The sequence below is a fragment of the Lepisosteus platostomus genome, chromosome 2 (genome assembly GCF_059453375.1).
Source record: "Lepisosteus platostomus isolate fLepPlt1 chromosome 2, fLepPlt1.hap1, whole genome shotgun sequence".
Lineage (NCBI taxonomy): Eukaryota > Metazoa > Chordata > Actinopteri > Semionotiformes > Lepisosteidae > Lepisosteus > Lepisosteus platostomus.
The window spans coordinates 66,109,279-66,128,615 of NC_142612.1; the positions used below are offsets into that span (position 1 = coordinate 66,109,279).

A 19,337-nucleotide genomic window follows, 5' to 3' on the forward strand; every position below is an offset into this window, starting at 1 on the left:
GAATCAAGTACGTTTTTGTCTCTGGATATTAAAATCTCAAACTAGACCCATAGTGAAGTCAATCTAATCTCAAAAAGGCATTTTAGCCTTTTCATTAAAAAAAGGAGAAAGAAAACTGCTTTAATGGTTTTCATTATTTGAAACATTTTCAATGTGAGAATGTGCCTAAGATCATTGCTGTATGTTCAGATGTCAATTATTCATATGAAAACAGTCAGGCACCACTGGACATATCTTCTTCAAGGTGAACAAGCTGAAGGACCCAGTTCACTTAGAGTAAAAGGAAGTTAATGTACTGTAGGTCCATTGAGAGTTTTAAGCCTAGACAAGCAGTCAGAGCAAAAAAACAATAACACTGTAAGTGCCTGTTTTTTAAACACACGAGGCTTTGACTATTACTTATTCCTTCTATTCTTGCTGTATTTTCAAGTCAGAACAAAAATGTTTTAACTGTATTTTTGTACAGCAGGTAAAGGGTCAGTGAGCAGCTTTGTAAATTTACATTATTAAATAAAGAAAATATTGCAAATTATTTGTCTCCTTACTGTACTCAGCTACTGTTCAGAAAGTGATCGATGGCAGGTATATTTTCATATGCCATTGCCCAGAAGAGGACTGAGCACTTTCAGGCTCTTAATGCATATAGGAATGCACATGAAGCATGCCTGTGATATATGGATTGAGCTTTCGAGGGGCTGAGTGCCTCATAGTTACATTTATAATTTAAAATTTACATCCCCTATTAGAGTATGGGGTACAGTTGCATCATAACCAGGGTGTTAAACTACAATTGTTTTTATAATTCCTTGTAAATAGGAAATTAAGAAATTGTTCTCCTATTTGAAATACTGTACTGAGCATGCAATTAAAAATAAGAAAAACAAAGTTTTTTTTTAATATTCAGTACTTGCAAGGTATGTTAACCCATAAGAATATTCAAACTATACCATTATTCATGTCATAGCTTGAAAGTACTGAAGTAGTTGGCACTAATTTGGGTGTTGACTTGAGAACAAATGCGTTTCATCGCCTTTGTGTTCGTCGCCTTAAGTGTAGCAATAATGTTTTGGTACTATCAGGGACACTGTTAGTACAGTCACTAGGTGGCGCCAGCAAAACAGCGAAGAACAATATCACGACGTATGGGCATTTCTTCAAACTTTGTTCTACGTTTTATTCAAAAGTGCAGCTGAACAGTTAAATTGCGTCAGTATAAAAATCGCATTATTTTAACTCCGCTACGATGCACCTTCTGAGGTTTCGGGTAAATGTATAAATGTGCAGAGAATTAACAGAGATACATTATTAACGACAATCCTTCAAAACAATCCCTATTTCAGATTCTCTAAGAACAATGCTCGGGATCATTCCAGGAAAACTAAACTACTGCAAGAAAAATGAGGAACTAAGATTTTTTAAAAACAACAAAGGGGTAGACTCCTTAATTCATATAACAGATCTGATGCTGGGGGAAGCCGAATACATACTAAGTTCGTTTATCTACTGTAGATCCCACGAATAATGTATTCAGAGCTTGCAACACACTCCGTGTTAACAACATTTAAAATGAATTCCGAAACAAGTATGGCTGCCATAGTTAGGTAAATTGACAACTGCTATACTTAAATTTCATTTATCTTTTGTAACTTTGAAGTGCCAGGATCTATAAATCATATTAAAACTGCCTGGTAGGTGAGTCGTCTTTCACAATCTGAAAGTGCTTCTGTTCCGCAGTTGAATGACGGGGATGTGTGTTGTCGGTGACCGCAGATCACATGACAAGGGAGTATATAAAATTGGTACTGCCTCTTCTCTACTATAAACTTGCAGTTTCGTATCAGAGTGTGCTACTTAGGAATTAGTGGTTTCTCGTTTGGCTGCAAAAGAGCGTTGGCACTTCGCGAATCATGACAGCAGGTAAGATGTGCTGTGGGAAACAAATGTTGCATTTGATTTCTGCCCGCTTCTTCCTTTTTTTGGTCAGTGCGAAAAAGAAAACCTGCAGTGATGAAGTTGCAGGTCCGGGCACTAGTAATTTGAATTCTGTTGAAGTTACAAAATACTTTAAAAAATTGAACTAAAGCAAAAAAAAATTCGAGTCTGCAAATTGGATCAAATGAAGCCTGTTATAGTCGATTTCTTCGTACAGTGTAATAGTAGTCTTGGGTTTGTAGTAGCAATATGGTGTCACGGTAAGGCAAAGGCCTGTTTGTGGGCTGCAATTGATGTCCGGGTGAGTTGTGAGGGGCTTTCTCTGTTTTCAGCTTTTCTACAGTCAAGGGTGACATGGTATTGCACTAAGAGGTGTGCCATTGTATCTCTTCGTGAAAGCACGCAGCACCGGCGTCATCTCTGATGTGTAACGAGGACGAAAAAACGGAAATGCTACTTTTATGTTACAGTATCCTTTGATTCCACAGCACGTCCAGTACATTCACAGCAGGATCGTTTGTTTGGTACGGTTTCTGATAGCTAGATATTTATTGGAATTCTTTTTAACTGTACCTGTTTTTTTTTTTCGGACATGATTTCCTGATTTTACTAGGCTTCCGCGTAGCGGTTAGCTGAATCTCAATTCAAATGTCAGCTAGTTAATTTTGAAAATGCGGTTTAAGAAGGCTGGGTGACGTTTCCCTTACGTTCAAGTCAACTGGGGGTCACGCTGGTCAATGCATAGCAGTTTTCGGACGGCGGGATTAAACCTCTAATATCGTGGCTTGGCAGACGAAATGTATCTAAGACGTGCTCTCTAGACGAGACAAAATACGAGAAAGACGCAGGTGCTTCACTCATGCAGACTTTGGTTGTTTTCTTTTTATTTTGTTTGTAGATTTAAAATGTCACTTTCATTACTGTGGAATGTCTTGCTTGCCATTTTGTCTTGAATCTTTTAACATCGTAGAAGAGTGGTACTTCTCAAAATTGAAATTCTGACAGCCTCTTCTCATTAAACGATAATTGCAATGGGTTTACGCAGGAGAAATTTCCCTCTGGACAGTCCCGTTCTTGGTTCATATTAGGCAGCTGATGCATCCTGCCTTGTATTCGCGTGTTATGTTGGGGTGTTAAAACGCCCAGCCCAAGTGATTCCAAATTTTTGTTTGTGCCTGGGGGACCAGCAATTACACAACCACCTGTTTCATTTGTCATCTTGTACTTGGATGTTGTATCGCTGCCCACACTGAAAGAACAGCCGCGAGTGATGTCCCCCATGGTGTGCGTGAAGCCTTTTAGTGCTGACATTGAACATCCACCCTAGTACTTAGCGTGGCTTCCACGTCACTCACTCGTAGCAGTTCGCTGAATCTGATTTCTTTTTTAAAAAAATCTTGAGCTAAATCTTCTCCAATCTGCAAGACGTTAAACATATTGCTCTAAAAGCACAGCAACTTGTCAAATCTAACGTGAAGATTAGAATTCACTACGGGTTCTCCTTAAGTGGTTGGGGGGGAAACATGCCTCTTTTCAAAAGGATTTTAAAAGATTTTGTCATTGTGGAGAGCTAAGTAAAACGTTGACTAATTTTAATTCTCCTCTCATATCTTGTAGCTTTTGATTTTTTTTTGTATCTGCAACGAGTCTACGTGTGTTTTCTACCTGCCTAAGGTTGTTGTTTGATAAAGAAACGGCAGTTTGTAAGGTTTTGGGAAAACAGATCTCTCACAGTGGAAATTCCATAACATGTTTTTAATGTGAGTTAGGGCATGCTTCTCTTCTGAAGGAGTGCATTTATTTGTAATTTTACTAAACGTATTTTACTAAACGTATTTTTTCCCATTACATTAGTATTACTATACTTTTTAAATTTGTCAGTCCTATTAAAAGTTGTCCCCACTTTCCACTTTGTCAAATTTGCATGATGTCTACAGTATACATAAATTCTATATTTTCTTTTCCGTTCCCTTGATATATATTGTTTTCCTCTAGATCTGAAAATATTTTCAAAGAGGCCTAAATCACTCCCTTAGAAATGTTGCTGGAAATAAAAAGCTTATTCAAAATGTTTTCAATATTTCCATTTATCCACATTTCTTGGCTTATCAAGGGAAGGCGAGGTTTCAAGTTAAATTCAAGTTAAATTTCTGCTTAAAACTGTTGAGATCTTATAAATATTCATAATATTACAGTTAAGCTTTTACATCAAAATCAGTTTTAGAAATATAGAATTTGGTAGGTTTCCAGTGTGATTGCTAAACTTTAATGAGGTTGAATCTATTGTTCTTCCATTTAGTTTTGGCTACATGTATTCATGAGGCACCTACTTAATTAATGAAGGAGTTCCATACAAAGACTGAAGGAAACTAAGCATAAAGACTTTTTCTAATAAAAGAAGAGGTATGTGTTCTGCTGTGCCTATAAGTATGATGGTTCAAATTCTAAATTGTTTCCGTTGACCCAGGCAGACATTTTTAGAATGGCAGCTGGAGGTGAGCTTTCAACATATACTGTATTTTAACCCCTTCGCTGTGGCTGTTACAACCTCTTTAGCAGAAATATTCTCATGTTTCTTGACTGTGGTACTGTTATGTTTGTTAATGCAGGATAGCAAATGGACAGGAATTGAATCTCTTGCACACTTTGATCTCTTTTGTTTTAAATTTACATCTCTTTGGCGCAGGATATCCAGACGTGTTTCCCCATTACATTTCTAAGAGTATGGGTATGTACTGTAGGCTGGAAACATCTGGCCACAGTTGCTTGTAATTCAGGGATGTTAATTATCCTTTCAGGACTGTTTAGTGACTTAGGCTACATGTAGTTCCTGACGAATTTATGCATTAAGATTACTAAATGGGATCTATTCTTATTACAGTGTATGGAAAGCAAGGTCTGTGTTCCAGTACAAATGCACAGACTATTGTGTGGAAGTGGAAGTGTGCAGCTTTTTGAAGGACAGTTTCTTGTCCTCTGTGTATAATCAATCCAGCAGTGCTGAAAATGCTTTGCTTAATGTGTCTCTCTGCTTGGCTCATGGCCAGAGCATTTGCAATCCAGGCAATTGCTGATGTCTCACTCTTGGGCCCACTGATTGATACTTTTTTTTTTCAATCATGAGTCAAACAACAACACATTCCAGACATTCATGTAATTCTTTACCACAAGTTTGTATTTCATTCTTGTTCTTGCCAGAGGCATCTGAAATTCGTCTAAAAGAGGAATCATAGTCTGTAAGTGTAATTTTGTAAAGAGTTGAACTCCATTTTAAATCCTAGCAAAAGAACATAGCGGCTGCAAAATTAAACTTAAGTAAAAGTAGACTTTTATTTTTCTTTGGATACTGTAATGTTTATCTGAGTAATCGGAGAAATTGATTAATTCATCTCGGTCATGACGCATCTTGTAATTTTTTGTTTGTGGGATTTGCGTTGTGGTGTGAATAATTTTTTTCCACGTCTGTTCTATTATTGAATAGATCAAGCCTTCGTTACATTAGTCACGAATGATGTCTATTGCAAAGGAGCCTTGGTTCTGGGGACAACACTGCGGAACCACAAAACGTCAAGAAAGCTGGTGGTGCTTGCGACTCCTCAGGTGTCTCAGTCCATGAGGTACTTCATTTTTCAGGGATCACTGGTGATGCTGCTGAATGTCTTATTTGAAAGTGAAATACTGTTAATTATGATGCACAAATCTACAAGAGCTCTTTGTCTGGTGTCGGAATTAGACTGCAATTTGAATAGCACTGAATACAATTGGGATGTTTGGTTAAGAAAAGTACTGCAATGTCTTTTCGAAGTTCCCAGTTACATTTGTGGTTCTTCTATGTCTTTGGGAGTAGAGTTCTGATTGGCTGGGGGTGATGATTTTGCTCTTTATCACCTAGTTGATAAGTAGAAATACAGTAAAATGGTCAGAAATAAAGATGCTTTGGTAATTGTCCTTCTTTTGTTTTCCTTCCTGCACTAGGGCAGTGCTTCAGAAGATCTATGATGAGGTTAGGCTAGTGGACGTGTTAGACAGTGGAGATTCCGCGCATTTGACCCTCATGAAGAGACCTGAACTGGGCGTTACTTTGACTAAACTCCACTGCTGGACATTGACGCACTACTCTAAATGTGTTTTTATGGATGCAGACACAATGGTTAGTAGTCCACTATTTCTAAATAATATATGTGCAAACTAATGCATGTTATTAGAAATGGGCATGATCAGTGTATTCGTTAATGTACAAGTCAGGGGGTGCACTATTTAGATAATTCTGAACAGTTTTAATTTAATTGTTGTCTAGAAAAGTTAGGGTAAGTTTATGATTGGTCCTGATGAATATTTAATGACCATTTAAAGAAGCCAAAGACTGAATAAATTATCTCCTGTCCAGCTTTCATGTCAAGCCTAAGGTGAAGCATGCACGCACGCTCCTATAAAGCTATGGAAAGAGAAGAAGCTTCTGATTTATTTAAAATACTTTCTAATCAAATGGAGAATAGCTGGAGTACAGTGCATCCAGTATATCAATAATGCAAGTTTTCCTTCCTTTTTGTAGGTTGTATCAAATATCGATGAGCTCTTTGAGCGGGAAGAGTTGTCTGCTGCACCAGATCCTGGCTGGCCAGACTGTTTTAATTCTGGTGTGTTTGTGTTTCGGCCCTCTAAGGAAACTTACGATCAACTCTTAACATTCTGTTCAGAGAAGGGGAGCTTTGATGGTAAGCCTAATCTATCTCTCTGCTGTTCATTACTAAGGGGACTAAACTTACATTCCTGTATAGTGGTCTGCATTGAAGCTTCTTTATTATGTTTAAATAGCTACATTTCTCCAATTTTGGAGTTATGTCCTGTGCTATGTTAGAGCCATTAAGCCATTTACAGAACATTCAATAAACTGCATTAACCAGCATCATGAGTGAGTGGATTTGCTTGTCTTGTTTTAACCCCTCTGAAAGTGAATTGGCAAATTCAGTGCCCAGTGAGAAATGGACAGCTAGCAAAAGCATAACTAGTTTAGTAATAATCTGGAGGTTTTGTGTTTTTATACACCGTTGTATAAAAATGCAAAGAAACAAACATTTCCATGTTTCGGAAATAAGTTGGCGGTAAGGCTTTTGTAGGCTTTTGAGCTTCAGTTAAGAGGCTTGTACTGTATGTTGACTGAATATCCCCAGCTCCTGAATATAATGGCAACTCCATCCTTATATTTACTCCTAATCTTGCTTGGTGCTTGATTTGAAGAGGCCTTTCCAAAGGATGTCATTTACCACGGATTTCCATTTTCAAGAACGGCACCTTTACAGACATTTCCCTTGTGCTCGGAAAGAACTGAGCTTTGCATTTCAATTACCTTCAAAAAGCTTTTAGAGATTGTCTTCAGATGTAAACATAATGCATGATGCTAAATCCCCAGTGTTTCTGTGATTTCATTCTTCATTTAAAGTCTGTGATATTTTATTATTTTGTTTAATAAATATGAGGATTTATTAGTGGTCAGATTTTGAAACAAAGGCCCCTTTTACTGCATATCTGTTCAGTAATAGTGTTTTTATTGTAGACATGGTAACCTTTTTACGAAGTTGCCTTTTTACTTAAACAGATCCCTGACGTGACATTTTACAAGAGCACACAGTTCTAAGAATAAATCTCCTACTGGTCAGAATTGTACATTTACAAAAGCTGTTAGGCCATGTCTGGGTCTTTTAGGAACTGTGGTAATCCAGCAAACTACATTCATCGAATGCTGTCCTCAGCGACATACTGGCAGAAAACATAAAGCCATCTGAGTCCAAACATAATGAGTTGGTGCTGGGCTATTGTACAGTTCTTACATGGATACTTCATAAATATAGGTTAGTGAATGAGCTTGTTTGACTGCTGTGTTGCTGCTGTTTAGTGAAGAATCACTGTGGATTGCAACAGCCTTTGACATAGGGGTGACCATTCATATTATTAAAACATGGATATCATACAAGAAGGGGGTTAATAATGCTTCAGACTTATTTGTGCACAATAGATGCACCTGTTCACATTAATGCAGATATGGCACATTCTGTTTCTCGTGAGCCTGGAGTCCTGCAGGGTTTACAGGTAGGAACTTAAGAGAGGTTACAAATAAGTACCATTTAGCCCATCTAGCTTGTGTGGTTGCTAGTAGATGCTTGATCAGAGGATCTCATCCAGCTTTTTCTTGAAAGCAAAAACTAAGGTATCGGCTTCAACAGCATGTCTGGGTATCTTGTTCCTTACTCCCACACCCCCTTTCATAAAGAAAGGCCTCCAGTTCTTGATTTCAAATGCACTGTCCGTCTAGTTTCTACTGCTCCTAGATTTCACTTCTGATTCCGGTACTTTTGCTTTTTAATGGCAAGACTAAGTCCTAAAGGAACAGGTGATTCAGTTCATTTTCCAAGTGCATTCACTAAGATCAGAAAGAAGAGCCATGGGTCTGTTGGTCTTGATGAGCAGAGTAGTCCATCTCTAAGTTAATGCGTGTAGGCCAGTGGGTTTCCACACACCTGCTGATTTTCAGTTAAATAATTGAACCCTTAATAAATATAAGACGTTTAGTTTGAACTGTTTTTTTAGATCCTAACTTATAGGAGGTTTCCACTTAAGTGTTGTGTTTCTTAAACTGAAAATCTCCAAACTTTGAGTACAAGAAAAGTGAAAAGGTTTTAAACAAACGACATGAACTGTAGGTGCAATTGAGGAATCATTCAAGTAAAGAACTCGAAAAATCGGTAGCTGTGTGGGACACCAGGACCTGACCTGCTCAAACCCATTACAGCTACCTGTGTGAGGGCTTACGTTGTTAAAATAGGTCATTTTAAAAAGCTCAGTTATAATAATTTGTGTAACATTGATATTTACTATGTAGAAACTATAACAAACATCTATCTTTCAGTGCATTGTAATTATTTTATGGAGAGTATACTTAAAGGTACAGCTTATTTTTTCAGGCAGTTAATTTCTGTGATAAAAGGAAATATTTTATGTGTATGTGAAAATCAAACTTTTCAGGGTACATTAAGGCATACTTTGACAGGTTTGAGGTGATAGAAGTTTAGGGGAAAAAAACGTCAGACTTGGTTCTCTTAAAGCCTGTTTGTTTCCCCTAAAAATAAGTTGCATAACGCGTTTACTTCATGAAAGAAAGAAATGACCTGTCACTGTCCTGAATTTTGTGCTTCGTGGATATCTTAATTGGGACAGCTGATCACCACTGTAACTTGTGTGGATCCAAATAGTTTGGATGGTTCTCCCATGCTAATTGCCATATGTTACACTAATAGTGCTCTGAATTTCAGATTACAGTACCACTACTTTGAACCCATATCGTGTGTGGAATTATTTTTGTTTAAACTAACAAAGCTCTAAGGCTCTAGGAAAAATGTCCTGAATCTTTTCAAAATTTAAAATGATTTTACCAGTTGCACCTTTGGTATTGCAGACATGCTGCAGGCTATCTGAGAACTATCTTCTGTAGTTTAATACTGTGCCAAGATAAACTTGGAACATACTTTGCAATGTTTGATCATCCTTTAGAAATGAGCACACTAACCCCATATAAAGTAATAAAGTGACTTGCACGAAGAGATCCCAGAGGGTTTTTGTTCAGCAAAACATAGTGATAGCTTGCCTATTTTAAACCATAGCAGTAGTGGTCCAGGAATGATTCTGCAGAAGCTTTCCTTGATTAGAGAACACAAATGGACACTTGCTTTCCCACAGTTCTGCTTAAAATCCCTGATGCTGCATGGCACGGCATGGCAATGCTATCATGTTGAAAGACTGGAACAGGTTTTCCTTAATTGTGAATGGCGTGTGAAGAAACACTCAGTCCCAGTCCCTCTCGCAAACTGATTTCCTTGGGAGTACTATAAGTGCAATGTGGAAACTATTAAATATATGTATTTGCAGTTTGATTGTACACTGTGTCCACACTAAAGGTTTGTATTAAAAGATTTGAGGGATGTATCAAATAAGCCTGTTTGTGGCACCATTCCTGTTTTTACCAACTTGGAAATCACAGAATTAATAGCTGTGTCGAGGCAGCAGTATTTCTCACAGGTTTACAGAACTGAGACCATTAAAGATCATCTTCTCCTTAATAACTGTCTTTTACTGTTTTAATGACCCTGCAGCCATGGAAATCTCCCACGTTATTATTACTTTAGTATGTGGTGAAAGTTTAAATAGAGCACTGAAGTACAAAGAAGGATATCGCTATATCAACTACCGTTCACATTGCCATGTTAATATGATGGTGGTCTTGCTGTGTGGAAATTGGCTGTCTTCACACCATCCAAATGAATTCAAATTCTTTGTTTTGGCTGAAACTGGGTTTAATTCCTCACCCTTTTATGGGAGGATGGGAGACCTCCTGGGAAAAACTTTTCTGGACACTCCACTCAAAACACTTTACAGGTAATGGGGACTCCACCCCCACCATGTGTAGCACCCACCTGGATGATGTGACAGCAGCCATAGTGCACCACTATACTCACCCCACATCAGCTATCAGTGGGGAGGAGAACAGAGTCATTTCATAGGTGGGGATTATTAGGAGGCCATGATTGGTTAAGGCCAATGGGAAATTTGCCCAGTGCACCCCTACTCTTTTCAAGAAACACCCTGGGATTTTTAATGACCACAGAGAGTCAGGACCTCGGTTTTACGCCTCATCTGGAAGAAGGCACCTTTTTACAGGATAGTGTCCCCATCACTATTCTGGAGCATTAGGACCCACACAGACTGAGAATGAGCGCCTCCTACTGGCTCCTCTAATACCTTTCAGCATCAACCTTAGTTTTTCCCAGGAGGTCTCCCATCCTGGTACTGACCAGGCTCACACCTGCTTAGCTTCAGCAGGTTGCCAGTTGTGAGTTTCAGGGTGATATAACTGCTGGCTTAACTCATAAATTAACGTTGTAAATAGGTATATGGCTTGTTCACATACTGAATATCAATTATACACAATTGCTTTATCAGTGATAAGCAGCATGAACTCTTAAAATAAAATAAATGTAAAATAGAAAAAATAAATGTGCAACTGTCTACACAGTATCCATTGATAAACAGACTGAAGGAAGTGAACCTTTTTAGTCTTTAACAGAGAAATGTAAAGAGACCTGATACAACTGGAAACTGTATAAGTGTGCTTCAAACCAAGAACAGGGGTCTTTTTTTATCCAAAGGATTGTGGGCGTATAGAACAAACTACATAGCCCTGTTGTTGAAGCTGATACTCTGGCTTCTTTCATGAAACGACTGGATGAGATCCTGGGATCAATTAACTACTAATTACCTACCAAGCCAGATGGGCGTTATGGCCTCATCTCATTTGGAACCTTTCTTACATTCTTAGGACCGTTTTAAAGGATCTAGGATTAATGCTCAACAGAAAATTGTTCTTGAGGATTTAAGGGAAAATGCTTAGTGTCTGAGATGTTCTTTGAAAAGAGGCTCACTTATTTTGTAATTCAATTTTTATCTGGAAAACTGAATTGGTTAATAACAAGTTTTAGTATTTGTTAAAATCCCTGTAAGTATTGAAAACATAGCATTATTCTTTAGATTTTAACAATGTGCCTGCTGCAAAAAATCTATCAATTAACTTTTCCAGCAATAGAAAACATTTAACAATGCTTATTCTGTATTACATCATAGAGGAGTAGGTCATTGTGTTTAGAGGTAAGTATTGAAATAGTTTTTTCATTTTGTAATATACTTACACAAATGTGTAAGTACAAAAGACAAATTGTCATTTATAGTATACAAAGCCTTAGTGTTTACTATGAGTTTATTATGGAAAGTTTTCTGAACAATGACCATACATCTTTGTTTCTGCCAATTTATGGTGTCTGTAAATCCTAAAATAGAAAAATGCAGTCTGAAAGTGTAGAGCTCTAAGATCAGAAGAATTTGGAGTTTCTGTTCTTGTTTTTCCAGTTGACCGGTTTAACACAAAACATTATTCATCCCGTAGTAGTGCAGTCATTAGTTCTAAATGATTGCCTTTAATATCTGTTATTTGCTTCCTATCAGACGGACATGAGTGTGATTTTTGGGATGGATTTCTGGAGCTCTGCCAGCCAAACTAGGCCAATTTAGTTCCAGTACACAGGGCGCTACAGGTGTATGGATCACTGGCTTGTCGTTTTCACTAAACATTTAATGCTTTTAATTTTGAAAAAGGATGTCTAAAAATCTACTTGTCTTTGTTTTTAAAGAGATTGTTTTTATTCTTATTTTTGTAAAAGGTTACATCTTTGTTTGTAACCTGTTCTCATTTCTCGTACAAAGACTGTTTTAGCTTTGTAGGACCCAGTTCAATGCTACATTCCATTTTATATGTAACACTGTTCTATGGTGGGAAATTCAGCCTTAGAGGTGTTGAAATTCTGATTAATCTTTGCTGACACTTCAACCTTTACTAGTTGTTTAGGAGCATTAGTAGAGTGTCTTTCAAAAGCTTTGGCTTATGTACTATTATATTTCTTTGATTTGACTTTCATTTAAAATTATTTCTTATATCTTGATCCCTGTGGGATTTCTTCTATTTGTCTTGAGTATCATTGTAACATAATCCTAGTTTTATTCCTTCACCTACCACAGCATTAATTGTTTAATGAGATTGTTCTTAAGAAGATTTGAGGTATCTTAAATTGGAATTAGTGTAATGGGATTCTAGGTGTTAAAATGACCTTTAGCTATTGTTGCTTAATTTGGAAAGTGAAAGTCTCACTAGAGTACTAGCGTTCAGATTTGTCTCTGGACCTGATGTTTATTTCTTTTTCTGCTTTCAGGAGGGGACCAGGGAATTCTGAACAGCTTCTTCAGCAACTGGGCTACAGCAGACATTTCCAAGCATCTTCCCTTTATTTACAATCTAAGCAGTATAGCAATCTACTCTTATCTTCCAGCATTTAAGCAGTATGTATGTCCTAAATGGTTAATTTATCTCTTTTTGTGTTGGCTGGTTTACACATAATCTTCAGGCCAGGTTTCTGATGCCTAAAAGCAGCCCATATACTTCTAGGTTTTTGACTAAATGACTAAATTTGTTTCTGAATATCAAATCTTTTAAATTAATAAATCATTTTGTTGATTCCCTTGCATCTAATCCTAAAGATTTTGTACTGGTTCAAGTCCAGACATTAGTAACTTTCCTAAAGTGATGCGAGTGGCACCATGGGCTTTTCTGATGTGTAATTTGTATGAAACATCATTTGGAAGTACCACACAAAGTCGTTTTATACCCCTCAACTCTATGTACTGTAGTATGTAGACTGGGTCTGCTGTTAAAATTGATGAGCCATTAGAGAATATAAGGTCACATGAAAATGTTTCGTGCCACGGTGTGACATCAGGTTACCAAAGATTAGAGCAACAGCTCGCATATGCATTACCAATGCTGGCCTCTTTACAGCTCTTAGATATCCACCATGGGTTCCACAGCTGAGATACCACTGGCTTAAAATAGCACAGTTTATTTAAAGACATTTATGCATGGCTAGAGTATAAAATGGTGCTGGGTGTTCATTAAGCTCTGCTAAAGACCAGACCTTGTGCTTTCTGTGAATTGAGATGGAGTGAGAAGGCTTCACTAGTTTAAGAGAAAACAGGCAACTCTTATTTCCCACATTCTCCATTCTCCACACTTTGTTGTTTCCTTACTAAGTAGCAGAGACATTACAGCCTCTTGGATTTGTAGAACATTTCTTCCTACAATGAAATCATATTTTAGAAATAAATGCAACTTCGATTATCTTACATTTCTAAGAATATGTTTTACAGAACAATGACTGGTTTGAGACCGTTGTTTACTTTATTTGGAGAAAAATAAAATACACCTTGTTAGTGCAAGCTCCGTTAATCAAATGCATCTTTTAGAGCTTTAAGCAAATACAAATAAAGAATGTTGTCAATAATGTGAAATTTGTCAAATAACGGTGAATAATGTTCGTATGCTGAGGTCAAGGGCCAAACTCATTTTGTAATATTTAGCTTACAAGATCATTTGCAGAATTTGTATGATGAGATTTAAAATTTGCCCCCCATGGGTTTTCAGTGAAATCCTATTACTTTCTCTGATGCATGGCACGTTGGTAACATTGATGTACAGCAACTCCTTGCTTAATGCTGAGGTTGTGGTCCAGAGAAGGGAGAACTCTGGGAACCAGTGCTCACAGAGGCATTTACAGCATGGGTTCATGTGTTCCCAGGGGTGCTACTGTATATCTACCATATGAGCGACGTAGGATGGCTTTATTGGGGTATCAATAATGGCATTGCTGGTTTTTACCACAGAATCTAATTATAAAGCCATTGTGTACAGAATGTATAAGTACTTTAAATTATAGTTATGTAAAGTCTGAAATACACAGAATTTCATAGAAATCGTGCTGTGCAGCAACACGTGTGATTGGGGATTATGTACATTAAGTATTGTCTGCCTTCGCTCCTCCAAGCAGTAGTGGGAGGCTGATAGGAGGAGCTGCGTCTGCCAGGACAGACCAGGCTGTAGCTGAGTTTGACGTTTTTTTTTTTTGATGAAGTGAGTTTTGTTGAGCGGTTACAAATGTAATGTCATACAGTACACGCCACAATCTCACTGGCTGAGAGCTTGCTGGCTATTGTACATTACATTTTGCCTTTAGCACTAAAAGTAGTTGTTTCCGACTGGCCTGTATGCAGACAGACAAACAGACATTCTTTTATACTTTTGTATTTGGAGTAATTAAACTCATGGGCAGGACAAAAAGCACAATGGTAACTCGGTACTGAGTGAGGCATTGTTATACCTACAGTATGTATAAACACAGTCCATTGTAATTTGGAGAATAATTCTTTTATACAGTAAATGGAGAAGTTGGGAAAACTCTTATAACCAATCTGAGGACCTCAGATGTCAAACAAAACATACTGGGTGTTTCTTTTTGCTTGTAATTGTGCAGGTATGGTAGCAATGCCAAGGTGGTCCATTTCCTGGGAAGAGTTAAGCCATGGAATTACAGTTATGACTCAAAGACAAAAAGTGTCCATGGTGACTTCCAGGAGTCGTCTACACTCCATCCAGACTTCCTGGCTATGTGGTGGAGCATCTTCTCCACCTCTGTAATCCCCTTGCTTACAGAGAAAGGAGTTTTGAAGCCATCAGAGACTGGATGCCAAGCAGTAAGTGATGGTTTTGCAGTTTTTCTTCTGACCGTTATTTATTTTAAAAACGCTTGTAAAATCCCTCCGAGTCTGCTGTGTGGGTGTTGTGTATTGTCTTGATTTAACATGCATTTGTAATATTGAAGAAATTGATATGAAGATAACACAGCCTATTGACAGTTCTCAGTGCTGTATGCTACATGGAGTTGCAGATCCACATTGGTGCACAGAATGATAAGGCTGTTTGGATTAATACTAATCCAAACAGCTTGATCATTTTCATAGCCCCTCTTTCCTGTAAGGATCTGACCTCCTCACAAGGAAATAGTCCATGTCAGAATTTGTTCATTGTTATAAATTTGTGCTGCCTTGTCTTATAGTAGTGTATAATTTGTTATTCTTATGTATTGTAACATAATAAGAGTTACCATAATGGCGGCATTGGAATTCAAATAGAATTTTAAAGGTGTTTTGTAATATTTAGTACTATTGCTGTTTTAAAGATTGAAAAATACACCATTAATTTATAAACAAGCAGGCTGATTGAAGAAAATCATTAAAGGAAAGAGTGGAAACTTTTGCCTGTGATATCTATAATTTTTCATTACTAGCTTAGGTCAGTTCATAAGTGTCTTGTATTATTGACTTTTTGTTGTATGAAAACACCAGAGAAGAATAATGTGTCCACTGATTCTGCTTGGGGTTGACTTCTCATCTGAAAATGTCTTACCATGTACTCTTAGTGCAACAGAAATTGAAACATTTAAATTTCTAGAACAGCCTGTTTAGAGTGGAGCTTCTCAGCTCTGGTCCTTGGGATCTGCAGTCTGGCAGCTTTTGGCTCTTTAAATCATCAAAGGCTTAAAAGCCCTGAGGAAGAGATGAATTCAACCCTTTGAACTCTGGATTAAATTAACCATTTTCCCTGCTTTACTGCTATTTATATAGTCCTTGCAAAAGTAATCACCCATAGCCAATAATATTGCATTTTTATGCATTTCCTGTAATGTATATTTTTTTCTAAATAACTTTTTTTCAAAAATGCTATGATCAAAGTGAACATTATTCTAAGAGAAGTTAGCAGAACTGCAGACAAGATGTATGGAGCAAAATGTAGTGATTACATAAGTATTGACGTAAAGGCTCCATAAGCCTTTACTTACCAGAAATTGCTCAAGTTCTAAAAGGTATCATGGAAGGACTCATGCCCCACCATGCATTTTCTAAGAATATTTTTGTATCTGATTTTTATTTTTAATTTAATATCTGTTCATTGTTCTAGCTTTGTCAGATCATTCCTTTAAGTATAATTCCATTTTGAAAGTTTCAAGATTGCAAGATCAGAGAGTAAGAAAATCTGTAAACTTTGCATGGGGGTGAATAGTTTTGCAAGACACTAAATATAACCTGGGTTGTTTAGAGCTCTGTCCTACTGCATTCATTTGATGGCCGTAACATGTGGACAAACACACCAATACTGAGAATACAACCCTTTAAATTTTAAAAAGTGCCGAACGTGGATTCATTTTTTGGCTATGACTGCAGTTAGTAATACCTTTCACGCATTCATGTTCTTGAGATTAGCAATGTCACTGCATCTTGAATTTACAGTATAGCAGATTTGAATTCCCCACCCTTGTTTTTGAGAAACCTCACTTGCAACAAGAGACGGACTGTTTTGAACCAATTCTCTGTTGCTAATGTTGCATCTTCCTTTCATCTTTTCACTTATCTGATAAACTTTCAGCTCTCAGACTTGGTCTGTACTCTGGCATTATCTTGTGGCTTCTGTTCAGAGGTATGCAGAACTTCAGCCTAGGCCTGCCTCTGCTCTAGCTGCTGTATTATTTCTTTTTTGTTCCTGTTTTCCATTTTTTTATATAATGAGCATAACAAACATTAGAAGGGGAATCCTCATGTGTTCTAAATGTCTGTGCTCCATTAAACTTAATGTTTAATCAAGTCAGTCAAAAACTTTATTTCCCTCTCCTCCACTCCTCTGAAAAACAACTGGTTTTCTATCCAAAGTTACGTTTCAAAGAATATATGTAATATTGGGGGGGAATAGCCAGGTCAGAGGTTAAATCAACTTGAGTGGGGTATTATGAGTGTTTATTAGTGGGAAGACGACCTCTAGGCTGAAACCATGTGCCGTTACGTTAATAGGAACATTACAGTTTAGATCACATGCCCCTCTTATCATTTTTTAAGATATTATTTTGAAGAAGATGCCATTTTTGTGAAAGGCTTGCACTGCATGACTTTTATTTTAATATGCATCTTTCTTTTATTCTTTTAAACCCTTATCCTTAAGCGGTGCTAACAAACTGCATTTCCCTTCCAGGATGCAATAACTGAGGGAGTGTCCCAAATTCGAGTCACTCCCTCCCCTCCACCCATTTCCTCCGAGGAACGGAAGCAGAGGTGGGAACAGGGGCAAGCAGACTACATGGGAGAGGACTCTTTTGAAAATATACAGAAGAAGCTCGACTCCTTCTTAAAGTAAAATACACTGAAAAATGAAACGAAGAGTTGCAGTTATACAGATTGATTCCAAAAGGATAGTAAAGCACACTCAGAACATGGTCCACATTCTTTTGCTACAGAGAGAACGTTCATTGAAAGTTACACAAATATAGAATACAGAGAAATGGTAGAATGTGTATGCAATATGGAATCCTTCCCCCAAATCTGGTATCCTTAACTCCCATCGAAGCTCATCAATAGTGGTGTCGGCACTGTTGCAAGAATTTTTTTTTTATTTAAAAACTATAGTACAGTAGGTCAATGCCTTAACCTAGTATTATAAAGCATGAGTTTAGAAGCCCGTCTCTTTAATCAAACATATGGCACACATTGCACTGTGAAGAAAGTCCACAAAACGCTTACCAACATAGGAAACGAGGCTTGCAAAAAAATGTGGCAATACTGAAGTTTAACGGTCATGCTAACTCAATAAATTGCCAAGTTTGTCAACTCTATTTCCTACTTTTCCATAACTCCCCTGCTTATAGAGGGGAGTTTTTTTTTTACTTTGTGGGTGAAATATAGACTTTTAAATTAATTGTAGATACTGAAAATATCAAGTCAATTTAGAATGGCTATGAATGTTTTATCCTGATATTTTAATGATACTGATCTGGTATACCCAGATCTCTCAACCCATGAAAACGTGAACAGTCTCTAGGACCTCTCTGTATATATTTTGCATGTCTGTTACTGAGATGTTATTAAGGAGCATTTCTAATAGCACTTACCAATTAAATACAACAACCCGAGTAAACTTTCCTACATACAACATGAGATCGTCTTTTTTTCTGTCGCTTCTAAGTCCCTGGGAGCAAACTTTACTCGGCCTTAGCTTAATATACTGTACTGTTTACAAAAACACCACTGCACTGAGACTGCTGCTGTAACTGAAGTTTCATGCTTGTATATTGTTCTGGCCCTTTGAACAGTGGTAACACTCCAGTAGTTTCAAAAGGCTGTCTGCTCCATTGTGGGGAGCCTTAACAAAGCACGAGTATTTTGCTTCTTGTGGTCTCTGCATATATAATTGCACACTGCTGCCTCTGTGAAATTAGAAAAGTGTCGAATTCACTGCTGGGATAACTAAACTGCTGAAACATTTTTCTGTACCATTGCACTTTATCTGCAAAATAAAAGTAGTGATGTGAAAAAGAATACTTTTTGATTTTAGGATGGGGGAAGAATATACTAAACCAAATGTAAGTATCCCAGCACTGGTTTTACTTGAAATATTTTTATTACCCCCTAAGCAAAACGGATTTTACAGTTTTCACTTGCTTTCTTTGTTTCATAGGTGTGCTTACAGAAAACCAAAATACCTTTTGTTTCTAACACTCTATGAATGTGTTTAAGTCATTTTTTTTTTGTTTCACTTGCCTTACATGTGGTTTCAATAGAGATCTTAGCATGCAAAAAAAACAACTTAGAAACTCCAAATCCTGAGAGATTTATTTACCCAGACAATTTTGAGCTCTGAAATTATTGGTTGGGTTGGAATTTTCATTCTATTCAGTCTGAAGCTTTAGTAGTTGTATGCACTATCCCATACAGTCATGATCATCTTGTATGATTTAATGCAGTATAGAGCTCAATACCTTTCCTTCAACAACTGGAACTAAATGGGAAATTTGACCCTTTGTTTAAGATACAAAGGACAGTATACCACAATGGATACCATTGCGTACTGGCAATTATGAATGTGTTAAAATATTAAT

General features: G+C 37.3%; 1 protein-coding gene across 2 annotated transcripts; it reads left to right on the forward strand.

Moving 5' to 3' along the window:
- Window positions 1-1,758: 1,758 nt before the first annotated feature.
- Window positions 1,759-18,777, forward strand: gyg1a (glycogenin 1a). 2 transcript variants are annotated; one of them, XM_088613870.1, is made up of 7 exons: window positions 1,759-1,917; window positions 5,414-5,549; window positions 5,908-6,082; window positions 6,485-6,647; window positions 12,741-12,867; window positions 14,892-15,111; window positions 17,438-18,777. In XM_088613870.1, exons 1-7 carry the CDS (start codon window positions 1,908-1,910, stop codon window positions 17,597-17,599), a joined length of 993 nt encoding a protein of 330 aa, XP_088469996.1. In that variant the 5' UTR covers window positions 1,759-1,907; the 3' UTR covers window positions 17,600-18,777. The 2 variants fall into 2 exon arrangements, with proteins under 2 accessions (XP_088469996.1, XP_088470003.1); XM_088613877.1 differs by lacking the exon at window positions 1,759-1,917 and adding an exon at window positions 2,337-2,456.
- The last annotated feature ends 560 nt before the right edge of the window (window positions 18,778-19,337 follow it).